This window comes from Eleutherodactylus coqui, chromosome 10, assembly GCF_035609145.1.
Source record: "Eleutherodactylus coqui strain aEleCoq1 chromosome 10, aEleCoq1.hap1, whole genome shotgun sequence".
NCBI lineage: Eukaryota > Metazoa > Chordata > Amphibia > Anura > Eleutherodactylidae > Eleutherodactylus > Eleutherodactylus coqui.
Genome location: NC_089846.1, coordinates 2224592 through 2238155, shown reverse-complemented (window position 1 = coordinate 2238155; position 13564 = coordinate 2224592). Strand labels below are relative to the sequence as shown.

Genomic DNA, 13564 nt, shown 5'->3' with positions numbered 1-13564 from the left:
AAGTAATGTGATAGCATCGCAGTCCTCTGTGAGTCCTGTGGCAGGGGATTCTTTCATCCCCACGTGGAGTCCCCTCATCACTGAACACTGTGACAGCGGTGTTCAGTGAGAGGACCTTCGTGGAGCAGCTGCTCCAGAGAACGGGCCAAGTCTCATGCACTGCACATATGAAACTTTGCCCATTCACGCATTTTGTGCTAATGCGTACAGCGCACTTTTTACGCGCACATAAGCGCACAAAAAACCACGCTGATCCGACCCTCACGGGGTTTTCTGATTGTGAGGTTTTCAAACATTCCAGCTATGGAAGGTATTTGTGCCATGTTTATGCACAGCTGCTTACGGGTATAAATCGCACAACCATTACCTTCTTACCCTGTCCTCCATGTTTGATGTTTCCTCACATCACTCTTTTCCAAGATGGCTGCCACATCCCTACTAATGTGTAGCTTTCAATGACATTCACCACAAGTCTCTGCTCTGTACTTCCTGTCTGCATCCCTGCTGTTGGTCAGAAGTCCGGTCCTGAGAGCTGAATACAAAAACCGTGGTCCCTGGTCAGTCCTACTCAACAAGCTGGAGTACCTACTGGACGTATCCATGGCAACCTGGCAAGAAACACTTCTGAAGTAGTCAGCGATGGAGTATAAAGCTGCAGACGTCAATAACGTGATCAGCCGCTCTGCGAGGACCGATTTACCAATTATACCATAAAAGTGATGATTATATTTACTGCTTTTAGTTTAGATTTTCATTTGTAAGATTTCTTACTTCATCCAAACTCCGACCTGAGAAGCGCGAGAATAAACAGTTGGCACTGCAGACGTTGTGCGTGCCCATCCCAGATTGTCCCCGCAGGGCACTTGGCGCTGATGGCACATCGGCGTGAGGAGCGGCTGGCAGCGCTTCCTGCTCTTATGGAGGACACTGCATTTCACGTCCCCTGCCGTGTTTGTGTCCCGTACAATAAGTGGTGCGAAGCCAAGAATACAAACAGGCAGAAGAAGACGGAGCTGTATCAGCTGAATGATCTGTGTGGATGGAGTGGAGCCTCCTGCAGAGGAAACCCATTAGATCAACTTCACCATCTTGAAATAAAATCATTTGATAAAAAAAAACGTTTTATCCATTTAGGGTATTTCTACCATTCCTTGACCTGTCAGACGGGACGGAAGTAGTCCGAGCGGACATCCCTGCGTCACAACGTTATCCCTCCGGACTGTAAGTAAAACACCAATGTAACTATCTGTAGATCTCTTCTTACCATAGTGCATTCCAGTAGGCCAAAGAACATATCAGACGGGGGGGTTGGGGGTCATTATTCCACTTCATTCATAACTCAGTTAGACATTGATGGCAGCAACACATCTCAACAGTCAGTCGGAGCCGCGTCTACCGTTGTGTAGCATCCGCTCTGCTGGGGAGAGAGGAGAACAATTGCTGGTGTTTAGGGGGAGGAATGTTGTCCCCTTCTTGTCTGATGGAGGATTCTAGCCGCACCGCAGTCCTCGAGCGTCTCTGACGATTCTTCATTCCATAATGCGCAAAATATTTCCTCTTGGTGGAAGGTCTGGACTGCAGGCGGCCGGTTCACCCCGGACTCTTCTCCTGTGAAGCAATGCTGTTGTGATGGATGTAGTATATGGTGGAAGGTCTGGCCTACAGGTGGACGGTTCATCCCAGACTCTTCTCCTGTGAAGCCATGCTGTTGTGATGGATGTAGTATATGGTGGAAGGTCCGGACTGCAGGCGGTCGGTTCACCCCGGACTCTTCTCCTGTGAAGCAATGCTGTTGTGATGGATGTAGTATATGGTGGAAGGTCTGGCCTACAGGTGGACGGTTCATCCCAGACTCTTCTCCTATGAAGCCATGCTGTTGTGATGGATGTAGTATATGGTGGAAGGTCTGGACTGCAGGCGGCCAGTTACCCCGGACTCTTCTTATGTGAAGCTGTTGTGATGGATGTAGTATGTGGTGGAAGGTCTGGACTGCAGGCAGCTGGCTCACCCCGGACTCTTCTCCTGTGAAGCAATGCTGTTGTGATTGATGTAGTATATGGTGGAAGGTCTTGACTGAAGGGCGGCCGGTTCATCCCGGACTCTTCTTCTGTGATGCCGTTGTGATGGATGTAGTATATGGTGGAAGGTCTGGACTGCAGGCGGTCGGTTCACCCCAGACTCTTCTCCTGTGAAGCTGCTGTGATGGATGTAGTATATGGTGGAAGGTCTGGACTGCAGGCAGCCAGTTCACACTGGACTCTTCTCCTGTGAAGCCATGCTGTTGTCGTGGATGTAGTATAGGGTGGAAGGTCCAGACTGCAGACGGTCGGTTCACCACAGACTCTTCTCCTGTGAAGCCATGCTGTTGTGATGGATGTAGTATATGGTGGAAGGTGCAGACTGCAGGCGGTCGATTCACCAAGGACTCTTCTACGGTGAAGCTATTGTGATGGATGTAGTATGTGGTGGAAGGTCTGGACTACAGGCAGCCGGTTCACCCCGGACTCTTCTCCTGTGAAGCTATGCTGTTTTGATGGATGTAGTATATGGTGGAAGGTCTGGACTGCAGGCGGTCGGTTCACTCCGGACTCTTCTTCTGTGAAGCTGTTGTGATGGATGTAGTATATGGTGGAAGGTCTGGACTGCAGGTGGCCGGTTCACCCCGGACACTTCGCCTGTGAAGCCATGCTGTTGTGATGGATGTAGTATATGGTGGAAGGTCTGGACTGCAGGCAGCCGGTTCACCCCGGACTCTTCTCCTGTGAAGCTATGCTGTTTTGATGGATGTAGTATATGGTGGAAGGTCTGGACTGCAGGCGGTCGGTTCACTCCGGACTCTTCTTCTGTGAAGCTGTTGTGATGGATGTAGTATATGGTGGAAGGTCTGGACTGCAGGTGGCCGGTTCACCCCGGACACTTCGCCTGTGAAGCCATGCTGTTGTGATGGATGTAGTATATGGTGGAAGGTCTGGACTGCAGGTGGTCGGTTCACCCCGGACTCTTCTCCTGTGAAGCTATGCTGTTGTGGTGGATGCAGTATGTGGTGGAAGGTCCAGACTGCAGGCCGTCGGTTCACCCCGGACTCTTCTCCTGTGAAGCTGTTGTGATGGATGTAGTATGTGGTGGAAGGTCTGGACTGCAGGCGGTCAATTCACCCTGGACTCTTCTCCTGTGAAGCTGTTGTGATGGATGCAGTATATGATGGAAGGTCTGGACTGCAGGCGGCCGGTTCACCTCGGACTCTTCTTCTGTGAAGCTGTTGTGATAGATGTAGTATATGGTGGAAGGCCTGGACTGCAGGCGGCCAGTTCACCCCGGACTATTCACCTGTGAAGCCATGCTGTTGTGGTGGATGTAGTTTATGGTGGAAGGTCCGGACTGCAGGCGGCCGGTTCACCCCGGAATTTTCCCCTGTGAAGCCATGCTGTTGTGATGGATGTAGTTTATGGTGGATGGTCTGGACTGCAGGCGGTCGGTTCACCCCGGACTCTTCTCCTGTGAAGCTGTTGTGATGGATGTAGTATATGGTGGAAGGTCTGGATTGCAGGCAGCCGGTTCACCCTGGACTCTTCTCCTGTGAAGCCATGCCGTTGTGATGGATGTAGTATATGATGGAAGGTCCGGACTGCAGGTGGCCAGTTCACCCCGGACTCTTCTCCTTTGAAGCTGTTGTGATGGATGTAGTATATGGTGGAAGGTCTAGACTGCAGGCGGTCGGTTCACCCTGGACTCTTCTCCTGTGAATCTGTTGTGATGCGTGTAGTTTATGGTGGAAGGTCTGGACTGCAGGCGGCCGGTTCACCCCGGACTCTTCTCCTGTGAAGCCATGCTGTTGTGTGGGATGCAGTATATGATGGATGGTCTGGACTACAGGTGGATGGTTTACCCTGGACTCTTCTCCTGTGAAGCTGCTGTGATGGATGTAGTAAGTGGAGGAAGGTCTGGACTACTGGCGGCCGGTTCACCCTGGACTCTTCTCCTTTAAAGCCATGCTGTTGTGATGGATGTAGTATATGGTGGAAGGTCTGGACTGCAGGTGGTCGGTTCACCCCGGTCTCTTCTCCTTTAAAGACATGCTGTTGTGATAGATGTAGTATATGGTGGAAGGTCTGGACTGCAGGTGGTCGGTTCACCCCGGTCTCTTCTCCTGTGAAGCCATGCTGTTGTGATGGATGTAGTATATGGTGGAAGGTCTGGACTGCAGGCAACCGGTTCACCCCGGACTCTTCTCCTGTGAAGCTGTTGTGATGGATGTAGTATAGGGTGGAAGGTCTGAACTGCAGGCGGTGGGTTCACTCCGGACTCTTCTCCTGTGAAGCCATGCTGTTGTGGTGAATGTAGTATATGATGAAAGGTGTGGACTGCGGGCGGCCAGTTCAACGGGACTCTTCTCCTGTGAAGCCATGCTGTTGGGATGGATATAGTATATGATGGAAGGTCTGGACTACAGGCGGACGGTTTACCCTGGACTCTTCTCCTGTGAAGCTGCTGTGATGGATGTAGTATGTTGTAGAAGGTCTGGACTGCAGGTGGCCGGTTCACCCCGGACACTTCTTCTGTGAAGCTGTCGTGATAGATGTAGTATGTGGTGGAAGGTCTGGACTGCAGGTGGTCGGTTCACCCCGGACTCTTCTCCTGTGAAGCCATGCTGTTGTGATGGATGTAGTATATGATGGAAGGTCTGGACTGCAGGTGGCCGGTTCACCCCGGACTCTTCTCCTGTGAAGCCATGCTGTTGTGATGGATGTAGTATATGATGGAAGGTCCGGACTGCAGGTGGCCGGTTCACCCCGGACTCTTCTCCTGTGAAGCTGTTGTGATGGATGTAGTATATGGTGGAAGGTCAGGACTGCAGGTGGTCGGTTCACCCCGGAATCTTCTCCTGTGAAGCTGTTGTGATGGATGTAGTATATGGTGGAAGGTCTAGACTGCAGGCGGTCGGTTCACCCTGGACTCTTCTCCTGTGAAGCCATGCTGTTGTGATGGATGTAGTATATGGTGGAAGGTCTGAACTGCAGGCGGCCGGTTCACCCCGGACTCTTCTCCTGTGAAGCCATGCCGTTGTGATGGATGGAGTATATGGTGGAAGGTCTGGACTGCAGGCGGTCGGTTCACCCTAGACTCTTCTCCTGTGAAGCCATGCTGTTGTGATGGATGTAGTATATGGTGGAAGGTCTGGACTGCAGGCAGCCGGGTCACCCCGGACTCTTCTCTTGTGAAGCTGTTGGGATTGATGGAGTATGTGGTTTAGCATTGTTCTGCTGCAGTATGCATGGTCTGAAGGAAAGCTTGTGTGGATGAAGCAAATGTTCTACAACCACTATTTACCGTCAGCACTGATAGTGCCTTTCAGGATGTGTAAGCTGCCAATGCCATAGGCGCTAATGCACCCCATACCATCAGAGATGCAGGACTGTGCGCTGATAACAAGCTGGATGGTTTCTCTCCTCTTGAGCCCATGGGTTCCAAGAAGAATTTCACATTGTGATTCCTCTGCCCACAGAACAGCTCCCCATTCTGCCTCAGTCCATTGTAAATGAGCTTTGGCCCAGAGAAGATGCCGGCGCTTGTGGATTGTGTTGGTATACGGCTTCTTCTCTGCATGATACAGCTGTAACTTGTATTTGTGGTTTGCACGGTGAACTGTGTCACAGACAGTGATTTCTGGAGTATTCCTGAGTCCTGCAGTGATTGGCATTACAGAATCATGCCTGTATATAATGCAGCGCCGCCTGAGGGCCGTAGATCTCCAGCATCCCATACTGACAGTCAGCCTTGTCCCTTGTGCACATGAATTTCTCCAGATTCTCTGACTCTCTAGATGGTATTATGGACTGTAGATGGTGGATATTCATAGTCTTTGCAATTTTACGTGGAGCCTTTTTCTGAAATTGTCCCACGATTTATAGATGCAGCTTCTCACAGTTCGATGAACCTCCGACCATCTCTGCTTCTGAGAGACTCGGCCTCTCTAACAGCTCTTGTTATACTCTGTCACCTGCACCCCAATGCACGTTTCGCGATGGCTTCCTCTGGGGGTATATGATATTGCGAAACGTGCGCTGGGGTGCAGGTGACCGAGTGTGGTATCATGCGGTAAGACTAGTTTATGAGGATTTTTGTGTTTCATCTGATATGCACTTTAATTATGTGATGTTCCCTTTATTTGAACGCTGCTTATCTCTCACTGCAACATATGTATTCCAACTGAAGTGCCACATCCTGCTTCTGCTCTTGCAGTTTTCATCTCCTCCTGTGTTTTTAATTGTCTTTTTATATTTTCATATGCAATAATAAAATGTGATATTTTGTGTTCAGCTCTTTGTGCCGACCTTTTTATTAGATGGTGTACGGTGCTTTAGAGCACTTCTGCTTGTACAGAGTTACGCCATTTTGACTGATTTTACAAAACTTTTTTGGAATTGGGGTTGTAATAAAGAAGGTGTAGCCACATGTTGCATGCCCGCCGCTCTACCACTGCTCTACATTCATGTCTTAGTGCAAGACCGCTGCAGCCAATCACGGAGCACAAGGTACCGCTGAGACCGGTGATTGGCCACATCAGCCACTTGCTTAGATGGATACGTGACCACTCGACCCAGAAGTGAGTGGAGACTCGGGCAACCAGAGCGACGGGGCACGTAACAGGTTAATGACCTCCCTTTCTTAGTTTGTGCAATCTAAATAACGATATTTAATTCTCGATTTCACAATGAAGTTAATATTTAAATCAAACATTGCGGAGGTTATTTAGTTGTTAATTAAGTTCTTTTTATTGAAAAAATGTCAGAAAATTCTTTAAAAGGAAAATAGGAAAGTGAAAGAAGGAACACAAGTTAGTTTTGGGGAAGTTTGAGGTTGAAGTTTTACATTTATAATCTCAGGGGAGGTTTGGCGTCTGGAAACGGCTAAACTGAGGATTCCAGCTGTTGTATGTAAGGAGCCATGCGACCGACGAGGGCGGGAAGAGGAAAATGGAGAGGTTTTAGGCTGATAGCAATACATCCCTCATTTGCTGGTTAGTTGCAGGTTGGCTGCTCCATCATCATCAAGTGGATCTATGTATTAGTACTAAGTCTGATACGAAGGCTCGCAGCACACATGGGATTCTCCTTCTGTACACTGATGAAGGGCAAAACCCCTAAAACAGCTGTCTGTGCCTGGAGTCTGGCTTTGCTTGTAATTCCCGGTAATTGTAACAAGGCTTGTATAAAAAGTCTGACTTTGACTTGAAGGAATGCTGCCTTTCAATAGGTGGCACTGTGGAGGATTTATTCCATCTCCCTTATTTGCATATTACCCAGAGGAGCGTGCGTGGCCATTTGCGTCTCCTCACTTAGTTCATAGTATAGTTGCTCTCCCTAAGGAGAAAAGATAGCGTTTCTGACCCTCTTCACTCTACCCTACCGCCTCAGGGCACGTCTTATTGGGACATACAATGCCAGTGAATATGCCCTGTACCATCCAATACGACCCGCACCCAAGTGTCTTGGGCAGCAACTCAAAGTAATGGGAATCTTGCATGTACTATCACCCAGGCCACTGCAGGAGGACGGGCTGTCCACGTCCTCCAGGCAGCCTTGCTGGTGAGCTGGACATGTCCCCGATGACTGCAGGCACAATAGGCTGGGGGTCCACTGCTGTAATTTGCAGTTTGCTTCCCAGTATTTGGTGAAGACTGGAACACTGATTGAAGCAAAGCTGAATCAAAGATCTGGAACCCCAGCATGATGTTGGGTAGAAGATCCGGATTATCATTCATTTCTTTGGGAGCAAAATCTAAAGCTGAGAGGGACGTGTACAGAGGAGATGAACCTGCAAGATACAAGTTCATCATATTCCCAGGTGGATCAAGGAGATCCATCTACTGTACTAATCTGACCTTATAACCGAGACCTACTCCGACCCATAGGGGCCAGTACTATAGCAATGCTTGGTTCTGCCAGGCCTTTAGGGCTTACCAACTCATCAGTATTGTGATGCCATACAGCATCTGAGCTGTATTGTCATTAATGAAAACCCATAGAAGTCTACGGAGCCCCACAAAGGGCACATCTATAGAAGAGACAGCAGTTACAACGGAGCTCCAGTGCCTGACGGGGCTGAAGGGCCTCTCCGCTACGTAAGACGCCGTATGATAAATGGCTCCGAGCTACAAGCTGATTCTCAGGGCCTTACTGTTCTTCTATGATCTGTACCTGAAACTGGTCGATTCATCCGAGGGCGGTCTACCAAAATAAGGTATCATTTATCCGACACGGGGAATGTTGACAGAAAAAAAATACACAATGCCAGAATTGGCAAGAAAACAAGTCATATGTACCCCAAATGGTACCAGCAGAACCCACAAGTCATCCCGCAAAAAACAAGCCCTCACATAGCCCTATCAGCAGAAAAACAAAAACATTGTGGGGGTCAGAAAGCAGAAAAAATAGATAGACGTTAGAGATGAGCGAACGTACTCGTATAAGCACTACTCGTCCGAGTAATGTGCCTTATCCGAGTACCGCTGTACTCGTCTTGAAAGATTCGGGACGCGCTGCGGAGCGGGGAGCTGCAGGGGAGAGCCGGGAGGAACGGAGGGGAGATCTTTCTCTCCTTCTCTCCCGCCCGCTCTGCCCCGCTGCGACTCACCTGTCAGCAGCGGAGCGCCCCGAATCTTTCAAGACGAGTACAGCGGTACTCGGATAAGGCACATTACTCGGACGAGTAGTGCTTATACGAGTACGTTCGCTCATCTCTAATAGACGTATAAATATTTTTAAAAGTAGTAGAAATAAAAACAATATAAACCCCTGGCATCGGAGTGATCGTACCGACCCAGAGAATGAGGTTATATGGCACATTACATAGTTCCATTGAAAAATACAACTCGGCCTGCAAAACAACAGTAAGCCCTCCGACAGCAGCGTCGATGGATGAATAAAAGTGGGGGGAGGAAAAAACAAAAATTATAAAATAAAATAAAGGGCTATAGCATTAAGGGGTTAAAATTCATAGATGTCCGAAATTCTATTTGCTGATTATCATATTCATAAAATGCGGAGTTTCACTTTTCCCGCAGAAGTCACATTCCTACATGTCTGCTGGTGGGGAGGAGGAAAAAGTCAGGGGGAAAGCAAAAAATCCCCCAAAAGATGGCCACAACATTAAGGGGTTAATCAATCCCAAACCAGACGTGGAGCAGCATTTTTTCTTTTCACTATAACTCTTTAATTCTTGCACTCACATAAGCAGGGGCGTAACTACAGGCTCAGGGGCCCTGATGCAAAAGGTGAGCTGGGCCCCCCCTCTATCTGTATCTGTACCCGTACCCATAACTAAACCATGCTGCACAGAGGCGTAACTTGACGCTTCTGGGCCCCAATGCCAAACCTGTAACAGGGCCCCCAACTATAATGCTTTATTCATAGGACTGGGCTCCCTATATGGAGAAGAGAGGCCTTATGGGCCCCCTGAGGCTCCTGGGCCCGGGGGCAACCCCTGCACCCTGTATAGTTACGCCCCTGCACATAAGTACTTGAGGCTCATTGTACCATTTCTGGTGTTCCTCGAGGTCCGAGTTCCCTCTCGCTACATTGTTACTCATGCCGGAATACATAAATGTAGCAGATAATAAAAGCAATCACACTAAACAAATGCATCAGTGATGACCCTGAGGTTCGGGGAGCTTCAATGAAAGGGTCATTATGGTAATTCGGATCTTATATTTGGGGGAAATTACCTTCATTAAGATGTTCTGGATCATAAATGAAAACATCTCAGGCCTTATTGGTTGATATTACTTTGACATTAAAAGTGTTCTTTTGTGTTCATTGATGGCCTTTAGAGGATCTTATAACATTTTAGGTCAAATATACAGCACAGAGTCCAAAACTAGACAACAATATAGCAAAAACCTCAGCATCTACAATATATTTTCCTTTAGTGTGGAGATAAGCAGGTATGGAGGTCAGCCAGAGAAAGGAAGGTCCACATGCTGAAGGTGATGCTCTCGGCCTCCAGTACACTCCTGGTCACAAAGACAACAGCAAAACGGGTTGTAGCGAGGATGGCCAAGTGTCTGATGGTGCAGCAGAAGATGAGAACTGATTCCATGTTACATTCTAAGATAACACCAATGTGGAGGCCAAAGAAATTCTAGGTGACTTACAGCTTGGAATTAAAGTTTGTGCCTGTGGCCGTTGTAAGGAAAATTCTCGATGCGAAGCCCTATAAGGTCAGGCTGTATGACCACCTCTACAGGTATGGGAGGACTTTAGTGAACAACGGAATCTCATCATGTTCTTCACGGCTCCGAGGACCTGATGGTTCCTCAGACTATAAATGATGGGGTTCAGCAGAGGTGTCACCGTAGAGTAGATCATGGAAACCGCGGAGTCCATCTTCTCAGAAGACCCATCAGTAGGTAGAAGGTACATGAAAATGAGCGCCCCGAAGTAGAGGATGACAACCGTGATGTGTGAGGTGCAGGTGGAGAAGGTTTTGTGTCTGCTGCTTCTACTTCGCATCTTCATAATGGCCACTAGGATAAAGAGATAGGACGTAAGGATGAAGATGAGACAGCTTACTCCAAACACAGCTGCTGAAACGGTGGCAAGTATGTCGCTGAGGTGGGTGTCGGAGCAGGAGAGACGTATCAGAGGCTGGACTTCACAATAGAGACGCTCTATGGAATTCGAGCCACAGAAATTAAGTTTGGAGGTGACCACGGTATTGATGGTTGAGTTTAGAACCCCACTCAACCAGGCAAACATGACAAGATATGCACACACCATCCTATTAATTATGACCGTATAACGCAGAGGCCGGCAGATGGCCACATAGCGGTCACAAGCCATGGCGGCCAGCAGGATGCATTCAGTAGTGGCACACGATGTAAAGAGATAGACTTGGACAATACAACCTGAGAAGGAGATGGCTCCACTTTGGCTTATGATCCCAGACAAGATGTTGGGTATTGTAATAGATGTATAGCAAAGCTCCAGAAAGGAAAGGTTTGTTAAGAAAACATACATGGGGGTGTGAAGAGAAATATTCAGTCTGACCACCAAAATAATGACGCTGTTCCCAATCACAGTCATGAGGAAGACGGCCAAAAAGACTATAAATATGAGTGATTTCCAATGGGAAACATAGGCAATCCCAAGGAGGATGAATTCAGTAACCTGAGACTGATTGTGTGATTTGATAGACTTATCATGTAAGATGTGGACCATGCTGAGGAGGCAAAGAGGACTATTAGGGGGCACATTACCACTTCAGAATTAGTATTACCGTAGTGACGTACCTACTATGGAGGCAATGATCCCTACCAGGTAGAGAACCTAGAACCCTGCTTATTTGGATATCTCTATCATGTTTTAGAATGTCAAAGCCAACTTGAAGAGTGAAGGTACAGATACAATAGATGAGAGCTCACCAAACCCACAGCTTTCATTGATACTAGACGACCATCTAATATGTACGGGGACATCCCGACTTTCCTCCAATGGTAGATAACCAGGGATTGAAAGACCGGGTGTTATGGATTTCAACATGTCTGATGCTCTTTGCTCTCAGGGGAAATAAACTGCCACCAGAGGTGTCTAAGCCATTAGTGACCACCAATACACCTCTCTACGGCAGTCACTAATGGGCTTTACACCTGCGCATACATATTTTTAAGGTGTTGGCTTGTGTGAATCCTGACAGCTCGGCTTCTGCTCTAACCGCCAGAGGGGAGAAACCTCAGTTCTGGGCAGTTTAACCCCTTACATGCTACAATCAATAGCAACTGCAACATGTAAGCAGATGACAGGAGAGAGTTCTGTCATCCATTGACACCCTGCCATATGATCACAAGGTAGCAATGGATTCCCATGGCAGCTGGAAGCCTGACAAAGTCTTCCATGTCTCCCATCTAACTCACCTATTAGGTCCTGTAGTGGCCCAGAGTTAACGGGGCCACTCCATACGTATGAATGTATTTGTCTTGTGCCATTGTGTTGTCAGTGTCTTCAATGTGTGTAAATTTGATGTGTATTGCACCTCTGCAGCACTGAATGGTCTGGGTTATGTCTGAAAAATGTATCTTGTTGCATGTCACGTGATCATGTTTGATATATGTGTTTGCAAGGTGGATGCAAACGTTAGTTAGCAAAGGTCTTCTTGTAAAAGAGAGTTCAGAGTGAAGTCAGTCTGCTTCTAAGTCTTGGAAGAGTTTCAGTCGGGAAAAGAGAGCCTTTTAATGCGTAGAAGAAACTGTGCCTTCTCCTACGAGGATCCGTGAGGGTTGACTGGTAGCGAGCTGGAGAGAGTGTAGAGAGAGTTGCCAGGAGCAGAACCCCACAGATAACTGGGACTGTGGACTCATATGCCATCCTGTGAATCCTCCCTGTCACACTACTATTGTATCTGCACCGGTGACCTGCTGGCTTCTGTAACGTTTATGGACTGTTATAGTAAGTTTTATTCAAGTAAACAAGCTCTACCGACTGTTCCTGGTTTTGCTCAGAAAGTTATCCCTGTGTGTGGACTCTGGATTGACACTATTTGCCAACTTCTGGATTTACTACATAGGACGGAAAGGTGGCGTCACGAGTGACAAAGGACTTTAAGGTAAACCACGGATTAGGTTTTCCCTGTGAAACTCCGCCAAGCAGTAACTTGGTCGGGTCCCGTGCTACCCCAGGGGAGGGAGATGGTAAAGCCCCGCGACAAGGCCTCAATCTACCCCGCTATCTCCTCGGCTGTGGGCCTGCTCCTCAGACGCAGCAGGTCCCGTTTCTAGCAGAGCGTAATAGGCTGCTGTTATAGGCTTAGTACAATGCACTACACAAATAATGCAGTGTAGTGTCCTAGCGATTGAAAAGATGCTTTAGTGACAGTGCTCTGACTGCGTACGCGGAAGAGTGTATATATATATATATATATATATATATATAAATTATATCAACCACAAAGGAAGGGGATACAGAGGGGGGGGGGGGGGGAGGGGACAGATCGGTGGCATAAAAGTAGGCAATCCAGGAAGAAGTAATAAAAAAGATGATCTGGTGCTCGTGGGGTGAAGTGCAGCAGCTTTAGGGGGTGTGCCTACTGCTGTGGGAGGTCTCTCTCATGGAGACCCTCCAAAAGGCCACACTCAGGCAAAAGAAGAGTCCTTGTCTTAATAATACAAAAAACTTTTAATGTTTCAAACAGAGCACAAGCGGCAAACGAAGGAGCGTCCAAGGATGTAGCGGGCAACGCATTTTGGAGTTGGGAATGCTCCTTTATCAAGCAAATCTATTGACATTTCAGTACAGAATCAGACAAAGATGGGTATCAAAAAAGGAGGAAGAGAAGACATATATAGAACTAGCTGATATACATGGCTTCGTCTGAGTTAATTTGGTCCAGGTGTTTACGTGTTGTTTGCCGGAAAAGGGTATGACGTCAAGGTTACTTTAGAGGAACCGAGGAATAAAATATGTATACACATAGAGGAGCGTTAGATTCTCCTCAGGCTGCATGTACTGATGTCCCTCTACAGAATGTGCCGCCCCTCCCACTCTCCTCATTTAGGACTTAAAGAATGCTT

General features: G+C 47.9%; 2 protein-coding genes across 2 annotated transcripts in view; one reads left to right on the top strand and one right to left on the bottom strand.

The window, feature by feature from the left end:
• Positions 1–10144, top strand: part of LOC136579946 (putative per-hexamer repeat protein 5) — a 29154-nt gene extending 19010 nt beyond the window's left edge. The window contains exons 6-7 of the mRNA XM_066580056.1: positions 3764–3925; positions 9929–10144. Of these exons, the coding sequence (XP_066436153.1) occupies positions 3764–3925; positions 9929–10144 (378 nt within the window). The remainder of the gene's footprint in view (positions 1–3763; positions 3926–9928) is intronic.
• A 76-nt stretch (positions 10145–10220) lies between these two features.
• LOC136579945 (olfactory receptor 5AP2-like) lies at positions 10221–11219 on the bottom strand. Its single transcript, XM_066580055.1, has one exon. It carries the CDS (start codon positions 11217–11219, stop codon positions 10221–10223), a length of 999 nt encoding a protein of 332 aa, XP_066436152.1.
• Between the last annotated feature and the right edge of the window lie 2345 nt (positions 11220–13564).